The sequence below is a fragment of the Caloenas nicobarica genome, chromosome 11 (assembly GCF_036013445.1).
Source record: "Caloenas nicobarica isolate bCalNic1 chromosome 11, bCalNic1.hap1, whole genome shotgun sequence".
NCBI lineage: Eukaryota > Metazoa > Chordata > Aves > Columbiformes > Columbidae > Caloenas > Caloenas nicobarica.
Genome location: NC_088255.1, coordinates 9,754,933 through 9,771,428, shown reverse-complemented (window position 1 = coordinate 9,771,428; position 16,496 = coordinate 9,754,933). Strand labels below are relative to the sequence as shown.

General features: G+C 42.3%; 1 protein-coding gene across 4 annotated transcripts in view; it reads left to right on the top strand.

The window, feature by feature from the left end:
• The window catches only part of ITPR1 (inositol 1,4,5-trisphosphate receptor type 1), a 176,960-nt gene that overhangs the window by 140,153 nt on the left and 20,311 nt on the right, over positions 1 to 16,496 (top strand). For all 4 annotated transcript variants that reach the window (XM_065642841.1, XM_065642840.1, XM_065642839.1 and 1 more), the window contains 8 exons: positions 520 to 642; positions 1,661 to 1,765; positions 2,602 to 2,794; positions 6,243 to 6,369; positions 9,932 to 10,103; positions 11,429 to 11,593; positions 13,239 to 13,434; positions 14,773 to 14,874. In XM_065642841.1, coding sequence (XP_065498913.1) covers positions 520 to 642; positions 1,661 to 1,765; positions 2,602 to 2,794; positions 6,243 to 6,369; positions 9,932 to 10,103; positions 11,429 to 11,593; positions 13,239 to 13,434; positions 14,773 to 14,874 — 1,183 coding nt within the window. The remainder of the gene's footprint in view (positions 1 to 519; positions 643 to 1,660; positions 1,766 to 2,601; positions 2,795 to 6,242; positions 6,370 to 9,931; positions 10,104 to 11,428; positions 11,594 to 13,238; positions 13,435 to 14,772; positions 14,875 to 16,496) is intronic.

Genomic DNA, 16,496 nt, shown 5'->3' with positions numbered 1-16,496 from the left:
CTTCAACATCCTGCAGAAGGCAGGGAAGGAGCATCATCTGATGCTTTGGAATCCACACACAGAAGTTATTTGCACAAGAGTCCGAGAAACAAAAATTCCTTGTGACCTAAAAGCTGTTCAGTAGACTGTAGCAGGCTTTCAGGCTGGTTAATATATTAACTGGTGAAAACGCAAACAGGACATTCAAAGTACAGCTGAAACTGTCGGCTTGTCTTGGCGCACGTAGCTACGGCAGAGGCCAAGGTCAGAACATGATGCAGCATGTGGTGAGGGTGGCCTGGAATATGTTACCTGGAGGGGAAGGTGAAGTGTAGTTTCTTGTGTCAATGACCTGGGATGAAGGAGCTGAGTTGAGGTCTCCTGTTTTATGCTGGATGTTGAGAAGCCCCCTGACCTTCCTCCTGAATCTATATGCTCAGGTCCCTTTCACCTCTGCAAGAGTGACAAATGTATACTGGCCTTAGCAGACTTAGGCCCTCAGCCTGACTTCTCTTCATTGGCCTGTGTCTCTCTTTGTAGGTGGAAGTGATAAAGAAGGCTTATCTGCAAGGAGAAGTAGAATTTGAGGATGGAGAGAATGGTGAAGATCTTGCAGCATCTCCAAGGAACGTGGGACACAACATTTATATATTAGCTCATCAGGTAGAATTTCATCTACAGCTTTTGTAGCACCAAGTGTCACAAACTGTGAATAGCAAGACATCTGCCTCTCCCTGAAGTTGTCTTAATGGCTCACCTCTGAGACAAATTCACTGTGCACTCTGTTTTTATCAGAGCAAATTCCAATCCTTAAAGAACGAGAAAAGAAAATTCTATAATATAAGAAAATTGTTGGAGTTTTCTTTCATAATGGGAAGCAGGCAGGCTCTTGACCAAGTTTCTGAAGACATGTGATTCAAGTGCTTGGCAGTACTGGGGAGCAATGTATTATTTTTCAGCTGTATCAAAGGTTACTTTATACTCCCAAAGAAATTCTACTCACAGATCAATTAAACTGTAAGCAGAAATCTCACTCTGCTTTTATGGTCTTGCCACATTCCCTCTATGCTGGAGCCAGTCAGGTTTGTTGTATTTTGATACAGTGTGGTGGTTGAAAGGTAAAAAACCAAGGCAGGGAAATATATCTATATTTGCTTTAATATATTGATGCTACACATATCACTGCATTAGAAACTTTGTGTTCCTTTAGCATCTGAGAAGAAAGACCATCAGTCTGCTGTAAGATGAATTTAGAGCATCCAGAAGTATTTTTGGAACTGTGCTCTGTGCATCTGCTTTTCAAACGATGCGAATTTTCTCTTCTGTCCCTGCATAGATACTTGTGTAATTAGCACACCTTTGAATTAGGGTGGGTGTAGAAGGATAGACCGAATGTGAATGTTCAAAAAGTTTCCCAAGTCAGACAAAGGGTGGGAGAGGATGGGTAAAAGGAGAAGTACAACACGGATATTGAAAAAAACCCCATATTTGAATCATTCTGACTTGCGCCCAAAATAGAGCTGCAGAGTGTCTGGTTGGAATAGAACAAGCCTTCTGTCAACTTTGCCCTTTCTTAGCAGCTGACTGCGTACTATTTCTTTTTTTATGCCGAAAATCAGAAATTTAATATCATAGAGAGACATCTGGTGTCTCCCACTCCCTTTGCATTCCTTTATTTTAGTTGGCTCGTCATAACAAAGAGCTGCAGAACATGCTGAAGCCGGGAGGTCAGATAGAGGGAGACGAGGCTCTGGAGTTTTACGCCAAGCACACAGCACAGATTGAGGTACGGGGAAAACCAGCGGCTGCCGGGTGTGTGGGGGGAAACATTCCACTGTGGAAGGAGCTGCTTGGAAGAGAAACTGTGGAGTTAAACAACAGTTACATTATGCGTGATATTTTGATTGAACTGACTACCTGTGTGTGGACTGTCATCTTTGACATAAGAATATATATATGTACTTTTTTATATTTTATTTTTTGACAGCGGCTGGGGGGAGCTATTTTTGAGCTGTCATGTGTGGGCTTTAAGATGGAGCTGAGCAGAGCTCTCTTGGCAGAGGAAGTGTAACTTCGCTTATGTTACATTTTGGCCAGTGCTATTGCTGAATCCAGAAAGTTGGTGATAGCTTTTTGCCATTCTCTCTGTATTAAAATGACAGTTTGGCCTGATGTACAATCTAAGATGCTTTTTAAAAGTAAAACATGCACAAATATGGAGAGTTCACAAAACTCTCTAAGAAGCAATATAAATGTAACAATTATTGCTCATACTTGCCTGTGCAATTTGTGGCTAGGATTCTTGAACTGGGCAAACAGATTGCTCTGAAATTCAGCACAGCTTTGGTGTAGAATTCACTGGGCCCCTTGGAAATCCCAGCTAAGAACAGTATTGCCAGGATAAGACCACAGCATAGAAATTATCATTCTTGGAGCCAAATGTAGGCCTGCTTTGAAAGGTAAATTAAAAGAAGTCTCTGTCAAGCTGCCATTCTATGGAAATGTGTCCCAAGTTTCTACAGGTAGCTTGTTTGAAATGGGGAGGCGGGGGGGAAAGGCAGACAAATCAAGAAATAACAGCATTTAGAAACTAGGAAGAATTCTAATAAGGCTGCTGTTCAGATTGTCAGGTCGGACCGTACCATGGAGCAAATAGTCTTCCCTGTGCCCAGTATCTGTGAATTCCTCACAAAGGAGTCCAAGCTGAGGATATATTATACCACGGAGAGGGATGAACAAGGCAGCAAGATCAATGACTTCTTCATGAAATCAGAAGACCTCTTTAATGAGATGAACTGGCAAAAGAAATTGAGAGGTAGGTTGCTGTTGCCAGCGTGGTTGTGTGAAGCATGACCAGCACGCACCGAGGTCAGGTTTTTGGAGTTTGAAACATCGACTTGGTAGCAGATGGTTCCCCAGTGTGGCAGTAACCTTGATAATTGTTTGAAAGAGTCTGCTCCTCTGCACGATTGCAATATGCTGTAATGAAGTCAAGCTTAATACAAGAGCAATATGGACCAACTGGAGGGGATCCAGGGGAAAGTGGTAAGAAGGGATCACAGGTCGTCTTTTTTAAGATCCAACAGGAAGGAACAAATTTGTGGAGGCTTAGCTTAAATGAGAAGGCATTTGGTGACAGAGAGAAAAGGAGAGGACACAGCTGAAGAAAGCAGTGGTCTGTTCTCCTTCCCTGCACTGGGAACACGAAGCAGTTCCCTTGCGTTGTGAGGAGGACTAAGGCCGGGTAATGCAGGACGGACTTATGGCATCTTCAGCAATTGGAGGGATTTTACAGGTTAAACATGCATTTTCCAGTAGTGGTAAAAGTGGAATTCATCCTTGCTTTGGGCAAAGAATAGGGGGGCAGATGTATCAATTAAGTCCCTTCCAGCCCTGTGATGCTAAAATATCTGAAAGTAAGCTTTTTCGAGCACTGCCTTTGCCTCAGGTTCCCACTGGGAGCTAGGAAAACCTAAAATTATATTTTATTCCATATAGTGCCACTACTTCCCCCAAAAAACTTTCTAACTTATTTGCTTTAAGGTATTAAAAAAAAAATCATCTTGTTTCGCTCGAGGAGAAAAGTTGCACATAAGCCTCAGCTTCAGTGGGCAGTGATGGGTGGGGAGAATTTACCAACAATGACCCTCTAAAATGTGAGAGAGAGAGCAGTTATTTCCTGCTCAAGTCAACATCTGCCATCTGATACCACTGTTGTAGCCTGTGCTTGAATCAGCGAAACTCCAGTTATTAGCGCAAGAGCACAGGCTGGTCCGGAGCCACCTCGGAGAGCAAACGCGAGGGTGGGCTCGTGCCCTACAGCCGCCTGCGGTGCCAGGCGATCCCCACCAGTGCGGTTAGCAGAGGTTTTCCCCTGACAGAGACCTGGCTGGTACTCGCTCAGGTGAGAAGGGACCTCTTGACCTTCCTCATTGTGAAAATTCTTTGTTATAAAATTATTTCCCTTGTCGCAGCCTCTGGCGGTTGCATTTCACCCTGTCACTGTGCACCGCTGAGAAGAGCGTGGACTCTTTCCAGTTTGTTTTTAGAACGCGTATGCACAGTTCACACTAGAGCTGATGATGTGTTGCACATTTGATAATGGAAACTCAATATTTGCTTCTGATTGTTGGGATGTATGTGTAATATATGTAAATAGATAGTTTAACAGAGAAAAGCAATTATAAGCATATTATTTAAAATTATCAACGTCAGCTATAGATAAGACTGCCTGAAACCTGGTCAGCTCTACTGAAACATTTTTTGTGTGTATGAATACTAAATAGACTGGAGCTATTTCCACTTAACAATGGTTTAGTACTTATGACAGCATCAAAATACCCAGGGGGCTGCTTCCTAACATGACTTCTAAGAGCTCTATGAGATATATGGGAGTATATGGCATCCCAAACAAACAGACAACTTTGTCTTTGACAGCAGCTATATATTCTATTAGATTTTGTTGTTTAAGTCTAGATTTTTTAGGTACTTTGTCTTTGAGGCTATCTCCAGGCAAGCTGTGAAGACATCCATAATTAACAGACCACAAATTGATCATGATCCACCTGCAGAAGTGGAGAATCTTTCTTTTTTCTTTAAGCAACCAGAATCATTTATTCTGTTTCCTAGTAATTCTGGTCTTGTTTGGCATCTGGGTGTTATGTTTATGGATTTGTTTCTCACATTTTAAGTACAGGTTTGTGTTATCAAGACATGATCTCTGTGCTGTGCTCATGTGATATCACTTAGAGGTTATTCAAACCTGAGAAAGACTGTAAAAAAGTCTTTACAAAGACCCGTGCGCTTCCCCCTTGAGCTCATGGTGCTGGCCCATCAGCTGAGCACTGTAAGGCTCCTGAAGTCTTAATTAAGAATTCCGGTGAGCCTGCCAAAACCAGGAGAAGGGCTACACAGGGCCAATAGTCTGTGCCCATCCCCAAAGGAAAGTTTGAAGTAAAACCTGAAACTTTATAATGACCCTTCGTATAACAGTTTCATACTAATGAATTCAACTTGTTTACAAATTCTTCCAGTTAAAATGAAATCGAGAACAGAAATAATTCAGAAAATCAATGCATTGTGTATTCAAAACGTTGCTACCTTGCACTTAAATGAGGCCTACCATGTGCCTGGGTAATTAGGTGCAATGAAGCTTATATTCTTACAGTGACAGGGTACCTTTTTGTAGTCCTTTCCTTTGCATTCAGCTGTTCAATACATTTGCTTTTTATGTGCATTTCAATTCAGTATAATGAGCCATTGTATACTTCTTTTAACCCATTTTTTTGCTTAGGATGCCAGAAGAGGTGATTTGCTGAAGAGAGGTGGTGGATACTGTGAGGCTCAGCATTGCTGCATTCATTAATTTACTCTTCTTTTCAGCCCCAGAGTTTGCATTTTCATCTTTTCCCTAAATTTCCCTGTGAGCTTCTTTGACACTTCTCTCTGATACATGTTACCTCCTTCCAACGGGGAAAAACATCAGTTCTTTCCCCTCTTTGAGAGCATTATCAATAGTGGGGCTTTTTTTTTGGCCACTCTGGATTTCAGCAGTATACCATTTGCCATGCAATAAGCCTGCAGGAGCTAAAATCAGGGGGATTTTGCCTTGATGCAGAGGGAATTACTGTAAGGCAGCTTCGTAGCTGTCCTTGTCATCTTCTGGTCCACGACCACTTCAGAAAATGAATCTCTTTGCTTTCCGTGCCTCTTGATTCTAGCTGCAGAGGTTATTAAAATTAGGAGTCCTTTTGAAAAGTATGTATATGTAATGTTAAGAATTTAAAATGTGCAGCAGTTTAACTGTACACTCGGCTCTGTGCAGATGCGCTCGTGTCCTTTGCCCAGAGGGAAGGCCAGCCCAGCTTCACCTCGGTTTTTATTCTGGGACTATATTGGTCTATTATCAGCTTGAAGTGAAGTTGTCTTATGGCTTTGGCAGCTGTTCCTCAACATTTTAGCTTTATTGCTATCTCTGGCATTTCTGAACTTGTTCTCATGCTGCTGCTGAATCATGTTTGAAAATGCTTTCCTTTTTAGCATGAGTCCTTTGCCTTAAAGCACCATTTAGGAAACTGCAGGTACCCCAAAGATAAAGAGTAATCAAATAAACTTCAGAATAAGCCATGAACATTACTGCTGTTGATGATGTGCTTTTGGGCAAACTGATAATAAACTTAGTTTGGGCAGACATTAATTATTTTAAATAGAACTCTTATTTTTTTAAATGCTCCATTAAAAAGAATTCTTTCTCTCTTTTGCAGCTCAACCTTTCCTATACTGGTGTGCTCGCAACATGTCCTTCTGGAGCAGCATCTCCTTTAACCTGGCTGTCCTTATGAACCTGCTTGTGGCATTTTTCTATCCGTTCAAAGGAATTCGAGGAGGTACCTATATTTAATATACAAAAATATGTGAACAAATGAAGTATAATGAGCCAAATTCAGTCCCCTACTTGTCTGTGCATCCCTGTTTACTTCAGTGGGAAAAGTAGAACAGAAGTTGGCTTTTTTAATTGCGTTGATTTAAATTGTGCTGTTCTGGCTCACTTTTTTCTTGAGGCATTTTTAAGGAAAATGTAGAGCCAAGCTTTTTCCTAAGGGAAAAAATTATCAAAGTCTGACATCCACCGTTAATTACTTGACTGTTCTACTTTGTTTTAAAGTTCTGCTATTAGTATTGAACTAAAAATATGAGAAATGTTAATTCGTTGTTTTCCTTGAGCTTGCATTTTATTAATGTCATTTTCTGTAAAAGCTTCATGGTTACACAGCACTTCAGGAGGCCTCTGCGTGTTGGGGCTGGGTGAGTGCGATTACCAGGTGTATAGGGGTGAAGGGACCTGCGCTCCTGCCATTAGAAATCAGTGGTGGATGCAGAAAAAGAACCCGTGTCCCCTCTGTCACCGTCTCTTCTGGGAGCCCCTTGCCCCTGCGAGCACTTGGAGCAGAGGTTGCCCTGGGGAGCGAGGAGGAGGAGGGTGCCCCATGTCCCCTGGCTCAGGAGCATCCCACCACTCCAGGCTCCCTGCCATCCCTGGGTAGCAGCTGGCTGGCTCTCATTCCGAACCTAAAGTGTGGCTTAACCTGTGTGGTTCATGTGGAATTGCACAGTCTTGCTGTAATAGGTCTCATGGAAGTGGCTTTTGATCCGAACAGTGGGTTTGTGTGACAGCGATGGTTCTTTAAGCCAATTCAGTGAATAACTCCCGGTGGAGCCCTGATGAGATTCAGCTGTGCTTCCTTCCCAGGGCAGGTCCAGGGCTGGATTCAGGTCAGCAAGAATCTGCAAATCTGGAGAAATACTCTAGTGAATGCCTCTATCGTGTTTATCACTTGCAAAGCTGGTGTAGAGGCAATACCTACGTAGGAGCTTTTGCCACGTCCATGTCAACTGGAGTAAATAAGGACCCCAGCAGTAAAACCTCCTTATGAAGAGGGTGACTCATGTTCAAGCCTCTACTTCCCTTTCTTTGAGATTCATAATGCAACATGGCCAGTTAGATGCTTATCTTTTCCTGTTGAACTTCCCTCTGCATCTTTTTCACGTTCCTCGCTAACTACAGAACCCAAAGACAATGTAGCTCAAAGACAGAAAAATAATCAGCTGAGCTCTGTGTGTGCAGCCTAAAAGCTGCTTCACCCTTTTTCAGCTCGCCAGTGAACTTAAATTGAGGAGAGTTTTAGTTTTGTCCAAGTAGTGTTTGATAGCAGCTTATGGTTACATGGGGTGAAGGCAGCGGGCATGGAAAACTTGCATTTAGGGGTTCTGCATCCTCATAAAGCCTGTGAGAAGGTACGGGATATTTTAGACCGAAATTCAGTGTTCCTGAGAGGGGGAAGAGTAGTTACCTTCTGCAACATCAGGTTTTGGTTTTGGCTGCTGGGCCTCAGCATCGCACCCTGTCACACCAGACCATGGGGCTACCAGGTCCTGTTCTGGCCAGCAGTTGGTCGAAAGGTTTTAACAAGTACAAAGAGCAACTGAATTTTCTGTCTCTAGTTTCCGATATCACAAGTTAAAATTTAAAAGTCTGTATTTATGGCTGCTAGGAAAGATAGTAATTAAACAGTTCATTGAGATTACAAGTTGCAAGACTGGCAGGGTGGAATCATTTGGCGTTTTGAAGATGCACTACCCTGCGTATTTGAAATACTGTATCAGGTAACATTTTGATAAAATCTCTTCCTCTACTAGTTACAAACAAAAATGTAAAATAAATAAATACATGTGTATTTTACATTTAGCTTTTAAAAAAAAAAAATATCAGACCGTTTGGGGGCAGTTGTCAGTGTCTTAAATTGCTCAGACGTGGTGAACTGAGCAGCTGATGAGCATCTGACTGTAGCAGAAGCTGTAAAACTTCTGACTTGAGGAACAGAAACAGAACTGGATGCCTGGAATTCAGTACTGAAACAGTGAGAATTCCAGAGACTTCCTACCAGGTCCTCCCGGTTCCAGCAGTGATGGAGTGGACTCCATGTGTTCGCAGCAGGTGCTCTGATGTTGGCTTGGGTGTGGACAGTTGATGTCAAGTTACCGTTGGCTTGGTGAGCTCCATTTGCCAAGGGCGAAGACACTGCTCCCACTCTGCTCCCAGTCCTCCTCTGTCCCCAGGAAGGAGGGACAAGCCTGTCCCCTGAGCCCTGCTCTTTCCTGCCAGTGCTCCCCGGCCCGGGTTGTATCTTGAACCTCATGCTGCCTGCGCTGTCAGGCCTTTCCAAGGAGGGTGTTACAGGCAGCACTTGAGGGTTTCATTAACTCAGGGTATTTTTGCAGCGCTGCTGGGAACTGCTGGAACTTGAGAAAGCAAAAATATTCATGCGCGTTGGATAGCTCCGTAATGGCTGGGATGTTCAGGCACCTGTGCAGGCGTGGGCAGGATCCTTCAGGATCCCAAGTCATTGCTAAATGAGCTTCTGCACATTTGTTTCTCTCTGCCCTCCCTGTGCTGGTTGTCGTTCCTGCTCGGGTGACTCTTGTTTTGAGCTCTGCACCTCATGCTGTTTGACAGCTCCAGTAGTGGTGACGGCATCGCTCTGGGATCCCAAACTCACTTCAGACAGCAGAAACATCTGTTCAACTTTACACTTATTAAGTTTTAATTTCCATCTATCCTCTGCTGTCTTTATTAATCTACAGTGATTCGGAACAAAACTAAATGGCTGCTCATGGTAGTCAGATGAGAGTAATATTTCCTAAGCTGCCTGAGTTTGGGCAGGGGAAGAAGAAAACCCTCAGTGAGTATCTTGCCAATAAGACACAACAATCCTCCGAGTACACTCTTGCAGATGGGCTGCAGAGTGCTATGAAATTCAGGGAGGTTTGCCTTTTTGTCTGTTGAGGTACCTGTTGCTTGAAGAACAGCATTTTTTAATGTCAGTTTTAAGAAAAATGTCTTTTTTTATTCTGCGTACACCCAGGGTAAATGGTATTTTCAGCTAAATATTTTTATTACTCTTTCAGAGAAGTGTATTTTTAGCAACACAGGCTGATGTTATATAAGCAGACAGTCTCATGGGACAGTCTAAATAGAACTAGAAATAGCAAGAGATGACAAAAACTGGTACAAGGTTTTTGACCAAAAGCATAATATGAGAATCTACTGTGAATGTGGACCTGGAGGAGTACGTTCTCGGTCTTTATCTACCCATTTGATGCATTAGCAAATGCCTCTACTTTCTAGAATTCAAGGTGTTTAAGTAATGAACACAAAAATTAAGAATCCTATAATACTGGCACTTATAATTTACATAATGCTTTAGTAACAAGCTTGTAATTAAAATCTGCTGAAGGCACAGGGCTCAGATGTTCCACTTACTGCTTTGAAATCAGCAGTGTCTGAACATGAAGCTTATTGATGTCCACCAAAGACAAGACAAAATGGCATTTATTTGGGTTTTGTTTGGTTATAGAAAATATTGAAATGGGTTTTGTTTTTCACCCTAGGTACACTGGAGCCCCACTGGTCGGGCTTGCTGTGGACAGCCATGCTGATATCTCTGGCCATCGTTATAGCTCTTCCTAAGCCCCACGGCATCCGAGCCTTAATCGCTTCTACAATATTACGACTAATATTTTCAGTTGGTTTACAACCTACTTTATTTCTTCTGGGTGCATTCAACGTAAGTGTTGAGTGGGCTTTTTTTAAGTTTTCTTGCGTCTTATGTAAGGGTTTCTTACCTGCTCATGAAGATGTCAGGCAAAAATAGCCTGGGACATTGTGGGGGAACTGGTGGGAGGAGTATTTCCCGCTTTGGACTGTTTCTAGCAGAATTGCTTTGCTACCGTTCGTTTAATCCCAATTCCCCAGGCTGGAGACCTCTAAGGTTTCGCTGAGTTTTGCCACAGTCTAGAAGCAGCTTCCACCCCAGCCAGAAATGTAAAGAAGTCTCAGTGACCCTAAAGTACACGGTTATTCACTCGAACCTGTTTCCTGTTCGGCGACTAAACTACAGTATTTTGGGGGTTGTGTAAGATTCATTAAACGCTGCATTTCCCAACCGTCTGTCTGCAGTCCACCTGCCAGCCAAGAGCTGACACTGAGCAGTTTTGCTACAGTAATGTGTGGACTGAGCATGTAAGCCGAGCCTCCAGAGAACTTCTTCAACGCTCAGACCCAGATACTTGTGGTCTCTTGTGGCAAGGAAGCCAAAAGTGTTTCTCTCTGACCAAGTCAGCAGGAGCTGTGCAAAGATGCGTCTTCTCAAAGTCTTTGCCTTTGTTACCAAGTGCCCAGCTTTCAAGTGCAATCATTTAATAGCACTCCTTGACTTCAGAACACGTCACTGAGTGCTGTGTACTGCAAAATCAGAGTTGCGTTGTGAGGGTGGTTGTTGTTGTTATTGATAATTGTAGCATTTAGCAGGTTCCAGGTAAGTTGAAGGCAGCTTTCCTTTGGCGTTGATGCCTGGTGCTACGCAGGAGGATTACTGGGTGTGTGATCCGAGAGTGAATTGCTGAGGGAATCTGGAGCACTTGCTTATTAGCAAGGAGTAGGGGACGTTTCAGAAGCGGGAGGGTTGCTGTAGGCTAGGGAGTTATTTGGCTGCAGTAAGTGCCATGCATAGAACAGGCTTTTTGTTGTTGCTGGGGTTTGGGGTTTTTTGTTTCGTTTTGGTTTTTAGAAACATCAGGGAGTGTTTTTACTTTCTGCTTTAAATCTCATTCTAGATGTCCTTTGGCAACAAGGAAGAGACAGGAGTCAGTGCACTCATTTATTAGACATGTGCAGTTTTAATTTTGGCTCACTCTCTGAGTTGTGCAGAAAACACAACAGAAAGCAAGTTGTGAGAGATGTGTAAAACGCTGTCATGTATCAGACAATTCAGCATAGTTGTTGATTTCGCCATGGAGCTGAGTTATCTCCAGCTTTGAAAAATTGCCTTTTTTTTTTTCTTTTTCCCCTGAAAGCCACATTGTAACTAATTTATGGTTAATCTTTCCTTAGGTTTGTAATAAAATAATTTTTCTGATGAGTTTTGTGGGTAACTGTGGAACATTCACTAGAGGATACAAGGCGATGATCATGGACGTGGAGTTTCTTTATCACCTGCTGTACCTTCTGATTTGTGCTCTGGGGCTCTTTGTACATGAATTCTTTTATAGTTTGTTGGTAGGTATTCCCTTTGTCCTCAGAATGCTTTGCTGTCTGTATGTTTGTAAAGTCCCATCTGGGGTATATCTAGATTTGTCACACACCACTTGCTTTTTGTTTTGCTGCTGGGAAGCTGTTGCACAGACACTCGTTTGAGAGCTGCACGCTGGAGATTTGGCTTGGGAGAAGTCGGGAGGGAGGCCGTGGGACTCCTGCCACATCTCTTCTTCCTGATCTGTATGGACAAGAGGAGATTATTTTTTTGTTCCTCTCAAGTATATTACACAAGACATGTTTAAAGTTACATTTAGGCAAAACTGCTCATTACAGTAAATGCGTATGCAGTTGCAATGAAGGTTTTGAGCCTTTCTCTCTGCATTACTCCTCCACTTCTAAGGTACAGGTTTTCTAGGTTAGATGTATTGCTTGTGACTCTGCTCTGACTTCCAAGATAATAAAGCAATTTAAAATGTCATGACTCCAAGTAATATCAGTACTTGGTGAAGGTTTAAGCCTTCTTAAGGTCATATAAGCTCTTACATGAGGAAAAAAAAATCATTGAAAAATCTAGCCATAGAAATGATAGCTGAATTGTAGGTGCTTTTGGAGTTCCCATGCTGTAAGGAAGAGGCACACAGTCTCTAAGATGGTTTACTCTGGTATTGTCAAATAACTGTAATATAGCGTCCATGCTTTTTGAGCAGTTGGTGAACTCTACCTAGAGGTCCTTGGCTGTAGCTAGACTCCAGACCTCACACGACTGACACGGATGCCTGGCATGTGTGTTTTTTCTGTTTGGGGTGGAATTCCTCTTGCACAGCACAGTACTTCTAAGAATAATCACTGGAGGAGTATACCTAGTGTTGGTGGAGCAAATGTGTCACTTTTAAAGCAAACCTTAAATCCCATTCAGGACGCACTATTTTTGTCCCTTTGTTTGATGCTTGCTACATCCTCTGCTAACTGAATTGGTTATTTTCTCTATTCACGTAGGTCAAATTTATCAAATACCTCTTCTCTCATTGTCAACCAGCATAGCCAGCAACCTGCCGGGGCTATGGTGGTGAATTGTCACGGAGCCAGAGGAGTGAAAAATGAAGGCAACATTTGTAAAGAAATTGAAACAAATAATTTGGGAAAAAATATTGTTTATTTACTCGTACACTCAATAAACTAATACGTAAAGGAAACAGCTAGTTGCACTTGGAAATGAGCACTTTTGAGATTGTGATGGGGCAGATAATACTATAAAAAAGATACAACAGTATGTGTTAGCAGCTTTATATTTAAAGCACACACAGTAGATCCAGCACTTAAACAACATACCTGCCCTCACACCAGGCAGGGACTTCTTCCCAAGCTGCTGCTCCGGACTGGAGACCGTGAGGAGGGTACAGCCACCTCCATTCCTCGTGTGCCAAAGTGCCTGGCACAAGACTGGTACAGTGGGGGTGAGGGACCCCACCTCCCTCACCTCCTGCTACATTTTTCTTTGCTAATGTGTTAAATTTCAGCTAACTATAAAAAGGAAACAAAAATTGCTCTTTAAAAGATCAGATTGGTATTGTTAACGTGCTGCCAACATGTTAACGTTATGCCAACACGTAGTGGTATTGGTAGTGCACGTGAGAAATGGCCTTTGCTTTTCTTTGCTGTCCCCCAGCTCTTTGACCTGGTGTACCGAGAAGAGACCTTGCTGAACGTCATCAAGAGCGTCACTCGCAATGGACGTTCCATCATCCTGACGGCTGTTCTCGCTCTCATCTTGGTCTACCTCTTCTCCATAGTGGGGTACCTCTTCTTCAAAGATGACTTCATCCTGGAAGTAGACAAGCTCCCTAATGAAACATTACTGCCAGGTTGGTACCGGCGGCTCCTTTTGATGGTTCATGTTGAAGAAAGTAAAGGACTTCTGGTCCATGGGGCGTGCTGAGCGTCATCCACCTTTTGCAAGACGTACTGATTACCTCACCAGGTTGACAATTTCTTTCTCACAAAGGGCGGTATTTAAATAGAAAAAAAAAAAAGTAAAAACAATCAAACTCATTGGGGCAAACAGACACCCCAGTGTTTTTAGAAAACATTGCGATCTGCAGCAGAAAGAGGGATGTGGAGGAGAAACCCCTGGAGAGAGCACTTAGGCTCTTGTGCACATGGCTGGTATTTCTCCTCTCGCTGTTTGCTAGAACATTGGAGGTTATCTAATTCAGCTACACGTACTCCCCCAGTTTCATTACAGGCAGACTTTAGGTAGGCCATTGTGGCCTGCACTGGGAGGATTCAGTTCTGCCTCGGTTTGTCAGATCTTGAATGCTTGTATTGGCTTTTAATGGTGGGGTTTAGTTTCGGTATAACAAATTTAATATTTTATCTGAAATAACAGACTGAATATAAATGAACAGCATCAAAGAGATGCTCCTGTGAAGCAGAGGTTTATTTCTCTAGCTCTGGTTTGCTCGTAGTTATTATAGACTGTGTTAACCTCCCTCAGATACTTGGTACAGTTTAAATTCCATAGCAGGCTTCTCTCTGCTGACCTTAGGTTGCTTATTGTAAGTTAAAATTTGAGGATTTTTTTCCTACCCTGCAGCATCAAGCAACTAACTCAGTGGGTGGGAAGCACAAAAATTGAATTTGTTAGAGGAGACGTTTGGGTTTTGCCTTGTTTTTTCCCTCTGACACTTGAGCTATTCAGACAAGTATTATTTGACATTCCCACTGGTTTCTTTTTAATTTTACTGCCAGCCCTGTGAGAGACCCAAACCTCACTGACCCTCTTATATTTCACGCTTCTGTGCAGCTGGAGAAATGCCAGAGAAGTATTACTGTGTGGCAGTAGGGTTGTTTTGATATTTGAAAGGCAAGTTTTCAAGGCACCTTGAAAATTCACTGAGCACTAGAACATAGTATTTTTGGAGAAGTTTCAATTTTTCTCTCAACTTGGGAGCTGATATGAAATAGATGCACAACTTTGGTCTTTAATTCATTGAAATAAGAATCTTATGTTTGTATTTTAAATCATTGACTGTGTGAATCACAGTACTGTGCTCTCCTGAACTCCAGGATAATATACCATTCTAAATCTGCCTAGTGGTTGCACACTGAATATAATGGGGTACCTTAATATCTGCGAAGTAATCTTGCAAAACGTACAAAACGTTAAACTGTCCGTTTGATTCATCACCTTCTGGTTTTAGATCGCACAGAACCAGGTGAGACCATGACCAGAGAGTTTTTCTATTCCGATGTATGCAAAGCAGGTAGCAGTGAAAACTGTTCTTCAGTCATTCCGTCAGACCGTAAGTATCAGCTGTTGAATTCAGAACTCACACCCTGAACTTTCACACTTTTTCTAGTTAGGCACCTTAAATTTAAAAAAAAGTAATAATTTCTTAAAAAGTCCTATGTAATATATTCGGAAGCAAAGCTATCATGAGAAAAGATTACTTTGGGCCAGCAGCATAAATGACATTTGTTACATGAAGTGATTAAACTAGAGAAACTTAGAACTAAACTATACTTTGATAAAACAGTCATATTCTTTAATTTTCTACCTTATCAATTTTAGAAGGAAGTGAGGCAGTTTACCTCTTTGCAAAGTTTATTATTTTAAAACATTGGGCTATTAAATGTGATCTCAAGGATAACAGACTGTGAAATATAGAGCAGAATATCATTTATTGTCAGTATTATTCTATCTAGCTAACTAAGGAAACTGTTTTTAATATCATGGCAGGAAGTACTCAATGGAAAGTAGACAGGGTAGGTTTGGGGGTTTTTGAGATCAAAGACGTGCATGTGAGATATCACTCGTAGCATAATTGCCAGCCTCAGACTTGGTATTGAAATATTTCAGTTTTATTTTCTAGAAAATATAATTTACTTCTCAGAGATTTATGATGCTGCCTGTGAGAGCCAGAGAGAACATCACTATTCCTCTTAGAAGTGGAGCTCTGACATGGTCAAATGTTTCAAAGGTCAATAATGGCCACGAGCCCACGCTGGCGAGAGGAGCTGGCTCTGTTTTGCTCAAGCGTCCTCTTTGATAAGCTCAGATTCAACACTGATACAAGAATAACTGCTCTATTCAGCTCTAGGAGGAATGTGCTGCTTTGGCTTTATACACTCAGGCCGTGGAAAGGAAAACACCAGAGATGTTTTTATATCACAAATAATCAACCTGATATCAGGGTCTTCTGTGGCCAGGGATATTAATGATGCCCAAGTCTTTGGGCATTTCTCTGCCGTCTTGGGTTTTGGATATTCTGGCTTGTAGAGGCATTTGGGCCTTTCTAAGGCTATCTCTGGGAAGGTGGGATCTGCTTATGAGCATTTTTATGATTAAATGGAAGTCATGAGACTTTTAGTGGGCACAGGAAGAATATATGAGATTAGGTAATTAATTCTAGCAGTTCTGCAATTCAAACAGTAAAGTTGGAGGCTTTTCAGCCAAATGAAGAAAGGGTCAAAAGAAAGTGTGTTACTTTTTTAGTAAAATGCTGTTTCCATAAGCAGTGATATTTTAGCCATTTGAAAAATACAAGTCGAAGCTGCCATTTTGAGTGCAGCCCAAAGGCTGTGCAATCTGTTAGGCACCAAGGGAGAGTGTCAGAGGCAACACTTTGTCCTCTGAGCTGTCAAAAAGCTATGATTCTGTATAAACAGGCAGCTGGTGATCTGAGCTGTGCATGCTAACAGAAATGGAAAGAGAGATTTAACCAAGTCGAAGACAGCAGTTCAGGCACAAAAGAAGACTCTGGTGGTGGGGAGAGGAGGGCAGGCTGCAGCCAGAGCACAGACCCGCTCCCAGGGTCGTCTCTTTGCAAGAGCTGAGGAGGTTTGCAATGCTGGCTGGAAATCAGGCAGCTTTTGCAAAGGGGAGAGAGAGCATGACCAGCAGAGAATGGAGAGAATTATTTAA